This window comes from Montipora capricornis, chromosome 3 (genome assembly GCF_036669925.1).
Source record: "Montipora capricornis isolate CH-2021 chromosome 3, ASM3666992v2, whole genome shotgun sequence".
In the NCBI taxonomy this organism is placed as follows: Eukaryota; Metazoa; Cnidaria; class Anthozoa; order Scleractinia; family Acroporidae; genus Montipora; species Montipora capricornis.
Genome location: NC_090885.1, coordinates 63,571,872 through 63,583,178, shown reverse-complemented (window position 1 = coordinate 63,583,178; position 11,307 = coordinate 63,571,872). Strand labels below are relative to the sequence as shown.

The 11,307-nt window shown below is 40.4% G+C and overlaps 1 protein-coding gene and 1 pseudogene across 1 annotated transcript in view; one reads left to right on the top strand and one right to left on the bottom strand.

The window, feature by feature from the left end:
* The first annotated feature begins 327 nt into the window (after nt 1-327).
* On the top strand, nt 328-1,267 carry LOC138040704 (uncharacterized; annotated as a pseudogene).
* LOC138043682 (3'-5' exoribonuclease 1-like) overlaps nt 1,123-11,307 on the bottom strand; it is a 41,391-nt gene continuing 31,206 nt past the window's right edge. The window contains exon 5 of the mRNA XM_068890079.1: nt 1,123-3,623. Within this exon, the coding sequence (XP_068746180.1) occupies nt 3,338-3,623 (286 nt within the window). The 3' untranslated portion in view covers nt 1,123-3,337. The remainder of the gene's footprint in view (nt 3,624-11,307) is intronic.

Here is an 11,307-nt window from a genome sequence, read left to right as displayed (position 1 = left end):
CTCCGGATCACAAGTCGACATGGATATGGATATGGATATGTATATGTATGTTCTGCGCAATTACCGCGTGTTACCGTTCGTGCGCGCGCGTTTCCTCGAGATTCCGAATCACCAATGATCCCCGAATTATTTCGACTTGTTGCAAAGAGCCCCAATGTAAAGATGTCCAGGTATAAACGAGCGTAATTCTCGACTCCTTTTACAGCAAAATGTATGAAATGGGTTTATCAACTGTGTCGATATGGTAAATTGACCACCGTAAAGAGCATTAGTTCTAAACTCAATATCGGAAATTGTGTTTAAAAGGAATTCTATGGGTCTTAATGATGTGCATCCGACCAGTCTGAATTGACCGGTGACCTCGAAATGGCTGAAGCTATCAGACAGGAAGTTAAGGGATTGTGTCAGAGAAATGCTATCGTTGGTCACATCCTGGAAGACGACAAGGCAGCAGAGTACAAAACTGACTACAAACGTCTCGTGACCAGAGACAAAAGAACGTCCCACCTCACGCGTCTCATCACAAGCCACAAAACTGGGTTCAAGAGCGGTATCACGCGCAACGAGTGAGTCCTCGAGAGGATTCGATCCCATACTCGCGGGATATCACGCGCGAGAGAGCATGTCCAGAGCACCCACACCCGGTGAGCTCGTCATCAAAAGGTCCTTCCTCCCGATGGATTTGAACAGCACATCCTCAGAGAACAGTGACAGAGTGAACATGAAGAAATGGGAAGATCTGTCCGATGACTCTGAGGATGAAATAGACCATAATGAAGAGCACACAGAAACAGAGAATCCTGGAGAAGATGGTACTTTGCTGAAAGCACCGAAAGAAAAAAGCGAATCCGCTTTGCGGGTTCCTGTAACTTACCCGACAAAACAGGACTCTTCAGAAGATCAAGCGGTCGCGCTTCCTTTTGGCGATAGCGAAGAAAACGAAGATCAAAATGACACGGAGCTTTTGAAACTTGCTGACGAAATCAGTGAGCGGACCATTTCATCACCTAATCTTTCAGATACCGAAAAGTTTGATGAGGGCGAGGCGTACGTTGACCCGAAAACACGTGAAGCTCCCTAAACCCACAAACGAATGAACAAATGAAAGAACGTCTATAAGTGTACAGATAAAAAAAATATACATTTATTCTCCTTTTCGTGCATGGAGTCATCGTATGTGTTTGTACAATTAAAAGCAAGTTGAGTGGTGCCTGAAAGAAATAATTCTTTAAAAAAAAACAACTAACTATTAAAAATGAATTGAGAGTCATCTATAGCCTTTCATGTCTTTTGCCTTATTAACCAAGTGTAACGAAACAGCACCAGGAATTCAAAGCTCGGAATGTACATTTGAAATGGTACGCTTTCCTTTTGTCAGAACTGGCCGGTGCACCCGTCAGTTTCCAAAGAAATGCAACGGTTCTGAAGGAACACTTGCACCATAATCCCTCGCAATCTTCCAGAAGAGTATATAGCATACTCGAAGTCCGTTAATTTGAAGGCGTTGTAGAGTTAGTCCTTGCAAATGCCAGGTCACTCTGGCATTAGTTAGTTAGGTCAAATAGAAAGCGCCCATAGTTTGATGTAACCCTTTTCTGGAGAATTACGAATTTAACTGAAAAGTAACAATTCGAAGACCTAACGTTTTGACGCTCCTGTCTAGTGCCTTTATCAGGGGTGATCTAAATTTGTCGCAGAGTCCTTTTATATGATAACCTATTAGCCCAAAAAGGCAAGGGTGTGTTCATTTTCTTTTTGTAAGATGCAAAAAGGTGTCAGGTATAGCAGGCTGCCATCATCACAGTTGTAAGGAGCGTGGTGGCATTGTTTATGTCTGATTGTCACCAATCTCGTCCCCAGAGTCCACTTTTCTTTTGGTCAGAACCAAGAACCCAGACTCAGGCCACTTCAAATTTATGCGCACTCGTAGTGAAGGTCCAGTTTTGGAACCGTTGACAACTACTGTTGTTTCAAATTTCTGAGCGTGCGTAGACGAGCCGAAAGTCCGTGATTTGCGGACTTCCTGGCTTGGAAGTGGCCAGAGTCCGCGTTCTCGGTGCTATGCAAAAGAAAAGCGGGCTGCGGAGACGAGATTGATTGTCACTGGGTGCAGTGACATCTTCCACATTCTCACTTATGTCCAGAAATGCAAAAAATTAGACGCAAGCCCAATTTTGATATACAACACAAAGTGTCCCTTCAAGTCTAAGCATTCCATACCTATTTCTAACAATAAGGTTTGAGTAAAGGAAAGCGATTTTTTTAGGTCAAAGTAAATGCAGCAGTTTATCCTTTCTTGAGGAGTAGCATTTGGGGACACTTTGTGACGTTAATTGTTTGTATTCCTTGACACAAGTGATTTTGAAGTTATGGCAAACCCAAGTGCTTCTAATTAGTTGAATTTTTGGACTATCTGTCCACATTGGGGTTTTGTAAACGGACAACATTATAATCATAACATCCACTCAAACCACTTCTCCCTATTTGGTGAAAGTAAACTGATTTCCTAGTTCGAAATAAGTTTGAAGATGAAATCAAAGAAAGCACGAGAGGCTCAACAAAAGGATAAACGTTTTTAATCGGGTTCCTGTGTTAAAAAAGGACCTTGAAATTTCATGCGTCTGAAACAAATTTTAAACTACACAGATCTTGTTTAAAACTTCTTTTTCATGGTCATGATTGAAAAAGGTGTCAACATCTTCATCAGAGGAAATCAGATACCATATGTACCATATAGAAGACATTCTTTTGGGAAAATAAGAACCAATTAAAAAACTACTGTAAATACCATTTTTATCAGAACCTATTTAGCCTAACTTGGAAAAATCTAGGTTCTTATATGTGGGTGTTTACTGTACCCTGTACAGTACTCGTTCCCGTAAAGGATCGGGAGTGAATATTGTGTTTTCCGTTGCGCATCAACGTAGAAAAACACGAAATTTTAGAATTAGCAATTTTTTGCCCAAGATTTTGCCCAATCCCCACCCCCTCCTGTCGCTGAACTGAATGTCTATGTTTTGTTCCTACGCATCTAATTCCCTGGAGTTCCCTTTCCAGTACTCTCCCAATAAAATGTAAGCAAAAAGCGCGTGAGGTTTCAGTGGATGTTATCGTGTGCTTTCCGTTGTAAACCGAAAAATCGACTTAGAAAAAAAGAACGCAATTCTTGACACAACATTTCGAAGGGCTGCATTCTCGAAATTGTTGTAAAGGAGATGGTAAATAGTTGGATAAATGAATATAATTATTTTTTCACGACAACTGAAATATAAATCCCTTCATTTAACAGAAGCTTACTTTAATAACTTATGATATTTCACTGAGTATGCTACGGTACTTAGGTCTTCTTTCTTTCAAGGTGTTCGTTAAACGTGATTTCACAGCCATCTTGCACCATTTGTTGTAAAATTCTGGCAATATTCCGAGCATCATCCATACCGCTATGCGGCCTTCCTTCAAAAGTCATACCAAGATTGTTTACCATGTCCTGGAGAGTTCCTCCTTGCGTTTTGTAAAAATTTCTGTACAATTTTCTAAGATTGATCCATTTCCTGGCATACTTGGGCACAGGGATTAAACAGATATTGCACTGGATCAAGAAAAAGCGACTCATGTCCCACGGACTACAAAGTAAAACAAGCTGCGACTTAATAATCAAAAACCTTTCATGAATGAAGATTACTATAATTGGAGCTAGGGTTTCCAGATTCGTGTTACATAGATGAATTTCTCCCAGTGGACGTTTCGATCACATGAAGTTGCCTTTTACAAAATAGTGACTCAGCCACATGACCACGTTGGTTATGTGTCAGTGGACTGAACAAAACGGGTAAGCGCCTCCTCCTCAGCTATCTACGGTAGGCAACATTTTTGTAATAACTTCTCAGCTAAAACTCATAAGCTGCTCTATCCCCTAAAATGCGTACGAATTGGAATACTTAAAGATTTCCTATTTAAGTGGCTGGAGCGCTACGGCTGGGGCACCAGGAAAGTTGCCTTTGAAAAAGTACCGCAAACTCAAATTGTTTTATATCACTGTTGTTTGTAAAATGGTTGTACCTTGGGACAAGTTCCTTGCAAGATTTACATACTGAAGTCGATTTAATTTAGTAAAACATGAAAAGGAAAATATGGGATATATTTGGACAAGCGGTCGAGTGAGCGACAATAATGATGATGATGATGATGATAATAACAACTTTATTTAAGTGTCAATGGATTTAGCGCTAGAGCACTAATTGGGGAAACTAATGAAATTAACTCTTTCAAAATTCAATATTGGTTTTTGAGGAGAGGGGAAACCGGAGAACCCGGAGAAAAACCTCTCGCAGCAGACATGGTTACCCCCAGCATTTCGCCGGTACCCATTTATACACCTGGGTGGAGAGAGGCACCGAGAGAGTAAAGTGTCTTGCCCAAGAACACAACACAATGTCCCCAGCCGGGACCCGAACCTGTACCACTCGATCCGGAGTTGAGCATTTTAACCATGAGGCCACCGCGCCTCAACATATGTGTGACCGTTCTTATTTAAAATCACGGTTTTAAACCATTGATTCCTAGGAGTGAGACATAATAGATTTGCTCTGTCAAACGATTTTACCAATGGAGGTTGACAGGAGTCAATAAGTTAGCAACCTCTGCATCCACTAAAAAACTGCTATCGATCTCACACGTCCTTGGACAAAAGTTTTTTATCAACCCACTTCACGGACCGTTGATTTCAGTCTGCGGTTAAAAGAATTCTGATCAAGTGATAACGTTTTTGTGGCTCTGCGGTTTCGATAATACCGACCACGTGGCGCTATTCCTTTGTCAGTTCCCATGGCCGAGAAAAGAAAAAAACTGAAGAAAAGTTTCCACCTGCTTCTTATTTCCTCGGACAAAGCTATTAATGGGTTATCCGGTTTTACTCGCCGTCAATATCGTTTCGCGATTTTCTCTTTGGTGAGAGTAACAGAAAATGGCGTCATGAGATCGGTATTTTCCTAACCGCAGAGCCACAAAAAATGTTATCACATGATCAGAATTTTTTAACCGCAGACTGAAATCAACGGTCCGTGAAGTGGTCGATAGTATTTCCCCTTTAATGGGAAATGATACAGTACATGTATATTGAAAAATACAGTGGCGAGACCACTCGCCACCCAACAATGTGGCCAGGGTTTAATTCCCAGTCCCAGAAGCCACAAGTGGGTTGAGTTTGTGTTGGTTCTCTACTCTGCTCCAAGGGTCTTTCTCCGGGTTCTCCGGTTTTCCACCCTCAGCAAAAACCACTGAAAAACCAGCATACAGCTTATTCCAGCTGGCTATAAATTGTGCTCCAATGTCGTATACAACATGGACCATGCAGTGGCACTGAGCCTCAGGTGCCATAGTATGCTTTTGGCTCGACCTTGTTGAGCCGCATCATTATTATTAGAGATAAGGAGGTAGAACGTGTAAGGTGCTGGACTTGCAATGTATTGGAATTTCTGATTTGAAGTCCTGCTCTGACCATTGAATAAAGTTGTTTCAGATAGTCGCAAGTTCAACTTCTCAATTGCGCATGCCCCTTTCAGGGATGTTTCCTAGTTGTCTAAGCTCTAAAGATTTTGTTCAAACTCATGAAGTACAATGTAGCATGCATGTGCGAAATGTCTCAAGGTTAGATCAGTTTTGCAATATGCACTGTGTTGTCTGAACTGATCCTTGTAAAATTTTTGTAGTTTATTGTCGATTGTTAAATATGGAAAAAAAAGGATTTACTTTCTGAAAAAAAAAAACCATTAGTGACGTCTCTTGATCAGGTTAGGATCTGATGAATTTTTATTTTAAAAGGCAAGCAAATCAAGGGGCAAATTAATTTTCTCTGAGCTGTTTAATGTCATTAAGTGGACTTTCCAAGGTGAAGCACTTTTTTGCCTGCTCTCTGTACACCATACATACATACGTTATATACATATATACAAGTTACGAAGCAACTTCGTAACTTATATCTCTCGAGCCAACAGCGCATCCCTGCCCCCCAGGAGGATCACAAATGGCTTCACAGTCCAAGCCTCGGCGAAATGTAATTAATTAATGAAGTTTTGAAAGGACCAAGGACGGACAACCCCTGGAAGACATTTTTCATTGGGAGAAAAACTTTTTATGCCCTGAGCGGGATTTGAACCCACGTCCCCCTGATTACCGGTTGGGTGTGATCACCACTACACTATCAGAGCAACCATGCTGGCTACATGGCCAATCTGGATAGCGAATGGGAATTACGTGGTCATCCCGGGCCCATGTTTTTCCCCAACTAGATGACGCTGGATCAACCAGAACGATGATTTACAGGCGGACGAGAGAGAAGAGGACAATTTGTATGCACGTTACGAAGGTCTCTCGAGCCAACAGCGCATCCCTGCCCCCCAGGAGGATCACAAATGGATTCCAGATTGGCCATGTAGCCAGCATGGTTGCTCTGATAGTGTAGTGGTGATCACACCCAATTGGTAATCAGGGGGACGTGGGTTCAAATCCCGGTCAGGGCATAAAAAGTTTTTCTCCCAATGAAAAATGTCTTCCAGGGGTTGTCCGTCCTTGGTACTTTCAAAACTTCATATATATACATACATCATACATCATGTCACTGTACTAAGTTTTTCCGATCTGTGAAAGTCTGTGTTTAAGTTCTGTTCGATCTCCATCGCTTGCAAACATGTTTTTGACACTGTCCCTTGCAATTTCCTTGCTGGAAATGTTTTGTAAAAGCTTCCCTTGAAAATATCAGCACATTGTTCAGGGGCACCCAACATCAATTTTCGGGAAATATTTGTTCGGAAGACGATTTGAGATCTAGAAATTTCGGAACATTTGTTGTAAAATTTCTTGCTTGCCTGCCTCTCCTAGGATTTTCGAACATCTAAAACATGGAATAATTGCCCATTTTGGACGGATTTTTACCCAAAAAAGGTCACCTAGAATTTTCGGAAGCCTTTTTTCTGGCTGAAATTTTCGAAAAGGTAAGTTTTGATCCCTATAATTTTCGGATCACTAGTCTTTCAGCTAGGGAATCCGAACAGATAAAAAAAATTTAGGGGATAAAAATATGCCTGTATCTACCGTTTAAATACTAAAATACGTTTAACAATGCTATGTTTAAGTGGTTTTGAACTATATTCTCGTTGGGTGCCCCTGATTGTTTATGATCTAGATAATATAAAACAAGAGGCTACAAGTAGCCTATACTCGGGCCTGCAAAAGTACAGTGAGTGGTGTATGGTTAATTTAGCGCTAAAGAAAAGAACAGAGAGAAGTTTGTCCTTCTCACATCGGACTGTGTATGTAGTGAATACCCGGACCCAGATTATCTTCATTACAGGTGGTGACAATGACCACTGGACCATGGAAACGAAGTAAAAATAGTGTATTTATGCCAAAGTGGCTAAGCCTGGCATTGTTTTTTACTGATCGATGGGTATTCTTGCTCAGTGTTTGAGAAAGGAAATGCTAATTGAACGGCTTAAGATGAAACGAAATGACTCCTCGAAACATCTTTTGCAGAAAAAAATGAAAGAGAAACGAAGGTGAGATGTAAAAACATCTTTCCAAGATGACCAAACTTTCGTGCAGTGGTGCACGTAAAGGTCACCTTGTCACGTGCGAGACACGTGAAGATGTACACTATATATATCTCGACACTTGAAAATACTTCCAGAAGTGCAAAAGTTCCTTGAGGCCATGCCAAATGAATCCATAGCACGAGAATCAAATATTTAAAATATACCATTTGTTGTAATTTAAATACTCGCAGTAATATGCACCCAATTGTCAAAATAAATATGTTATTTTCCAGCTGGGAGGTCCGTATAGGCAAAACCGGGACCGAGGCCTTGAAATTGCTGCTTTTCAAGAACGATGTCACAGTTTTTTGCTATACAGACCGACCCTTTGCTGGTAAATAACTTTTTGTTTTTTCCTCTCCCCCATCCTCTATGAAATCACTTGTTTTAATTGTTTACTCGCACCGCACTTGATAGTGAATGCAGTATTAAAGCGACTTACAAACTGAACGTTTCAAGAGAAATTCCATTTCCAAACCTCTTGACTAATGAAAAGTAACCTCTGTATGTAAACGGAGTCGGTGTAAAAGAAATGGAAATTTAAGGTCATCAAACAAGCTCACGCAGATAAGATTGTTGATTTATGTGACCTGAGATCTGGGAACAAATTCTTTATGTCCTCGTTTTATTTACAACAAAACCGTTAATTTTATGACCTTGAACGGCCGACTACAAAGAACGCGATTACGGTCACGTGTCATTAATCGTATTTTACTGATAGGGCAGTAAAATCTCATTTAAAGAGAAAAACATATACTCGTTTATGTGCACAATAGGCCATTTCAGAAACGTGAGAGGACTGGGACGAGTTTGGTTTTTCCCCCGTTTGTTTAAAAAACTAAGACATTCAAATGAAAGATCAACCAAGTTTGTGAGTCTTTACCAAGAATAGATGTATTTAGAGGAGGAAAATAGTGAAATAATATATCTTCGAATATCACCTAAAATAGAGAGTTTGTATGGAATGGGTAGACAGGCCACAAAATTATAAGGGTTTGTATGGGATTTTGCAACTTTTGCAAGTCCCCCATTTGGCCAATTTTCCGTAGAAAACTCTCAAACTTGGCTGGATAGCTTTCATTTGGTAACATTTCAGTTGAAGAGTTTAGATTTTCAATCCAAGCAAGTGTGAGAAACTCGTCCCAGTCCTCTCACGTTTCTGAAATGGCCTATACATCGAAGAATAAAGTCTACAAATACCTATTTTACCTTCAAATACTTACCCCTGCATAACATTTCAAATTCCGCTTTCCGTGAATCGTCTCATGATTACGTGTTACATATGAACCCTGGCAATTACTAGCTCTACAATCACTGGTTCCTCGTTAATCCAATTTATTACTAAGACTTGTTTGCATTACTAATTAACACGAAAAGGGATAACTTGGGAATTTTTAACAATATATCGCTTTCATCTAACCCAAAATCATTCAGATATTCAAAACGTCCAATGCATAATCCATTTCTTTCGCCTTTGTGTTTGTCAGCATTATGATTTGGAATATTTTAGGTTTACGTGTTCACAAGTTTGTTTTTGTATCTCGTAGATGTTTAGATTTCCAATTACACACTCTGTTTCGATTGGCCACTCTAACTCGCTGTGTAAATAGTTCACCCTAAATTCAAAATAGATACGTTTCGTTTCTGAGAAAACAAAACATTCTTTTACAAATCATACCGGGTATTCCTGATTTCTGCATAAATTTAAGTTTCATTTTGCATTTACCTGTTCATCCACGCTGTTTGGAAAAGTGGTACATACACTGTACCACTTGCTTAGATTATAAACGCATACCTAGGTAGATACTTTTGTTGTGTTTACGAGGAAGTGATCTCCCTTGCTAGTAATACGATGAAATGTGGATGACCTCGGTACGTTGTTACCCAAATACGTTCCTGCAAGTTTCCTCCTTTTTCTGCTGTTATAAAATAGACGTCTCAGCCTTTTCTCTGTAATTCTGCTTGGTTCTCGGGCACGTCTATGTCGATGCTCGCGCAAATCAAAACAAAAGTAAACAACTTTTGCTTATCGAGACCTGTATTTCTCCTTTGGAATGAAGTCTTTATTATCATTGAGAATCAAATAACTGTACAGCCTTTCAAACTACATCACAGTTATTTTCTAAAGAGCTGATCACATTTTCCACTGATGACATCAAGTCTTGTGAAACTAGAACAGAACTATACACACAAGATGGCAGTGAACATGATCGCTAATATGGCTATTTGAACAAAGGATATAAGCCAGACCATTACAAGAAACAAACTGTTTCACAATGAAAAAGAAAAAAACGTAATAGACAAAAAACTTATCTCCGTAGTCAATGGTACACTGAGCGGGAGGCTATTTGTTCGCGGTGAAAATGGTACCAGCGTGAGGCCATTTGTTCGCTGTGCAAATGTTTTTACTTTGTCTTCAGAAGATTCCAATATAGCATCCATTTGTTTGGGGAGTTATTTTCTTTGTCGCTGTCATCTTTAGAGTAGTTCTCAATAAGGTACCCGCTGCTTATTAAAGAATTAGTGTTTTGACTTGTATCACTTTCAATAGTTGCGTCCATTTCAGTTACATTCGAGTATATTCTTGTTTCATTCAGTTCGGAGAACGACCCGTTTCGAAGCTGACGCTTGACATCTTTTAGTGTGGGTCTACCGCGAAAAGCGTATGCCATCCTTTGTATGTGCTTTGAGCGCCCCAAGAAGAAATCGATTAAGCCAACGCAATGCCGATCTTCAGTAATCCAAACAACGCATCACAGAGCTCTTCGTCATCTTGGAGTACGTGGTTTGCTTTAAATAACCAAAGTAAACAGCGCCACGTGGCTTCTATTGTGCATTACCCAATCAAAATACCGCCACGTGCTTTCTATTGTGCATTGCCCAATCAAACACGGCCACGTTTTTCTATTGTGCATTTTGCTGCACAGGAAAAAAAAAAAACTGAAATCTAACGTCTTTTATAACTCGAGCCCCTACGGGGCCCGAGTAAAAATAATTGTTGACCCACCGAGAGTCCAAGCCAAGTTCATCGAGCCCGCGTTTGACTTCAGATTTCTTCATGTTATTGATCGTTCCATTCGCATTTGAAATTTCCTTGTACATTGGATTATCAAATTAAGACATGGTGATTTGCTTTGTTGTGTGCTTTCATTTTCGTCGTCTTCGAGAACAATCGAAAATGACAGTCTTGTTTCCATATCAAAGTGCCCTTAGACGTGAGGGGCCTGGAACAACAAAACTGGAACAACCCAAACCTACACAAAAATGCTAACACCTTGGGCCTAAACATTATCTAAAGCATATTGTTTAGGCCTAAGGTTAGCATTTTTGTGAAGGTCTGGGTTGTTTCAGCTATTGCATCCTTCACCCCATACCGCCACCCCAGGCCCCTTACGTCCAAGGGTACTTTGAGATATGGAAACAAGTCTTTAACTTCCGGTGGGGCTACCTTCCGCCATTTTGGTTTCGTTTGAGAGCCAACCGCTGGACCGCAAAACCGTTAGAAATACAAAAACCGGAAATTAATCTCTTTTCCGGAAGGGCTGCAGCAAATTCAGAGTCGGTTATAACGTAACCTGCGATCAGGCTCTATTTTAGTTTCGCGTGGTACGTAATGTGGAGTTGGCGAAACGAAAAATAGAGCCTGACCAAGTTCCTCTTCGAAATTCCTTCCGCCGACTTTTTTGGATTGATTGACATGTCCTTCATCGGCCAATCA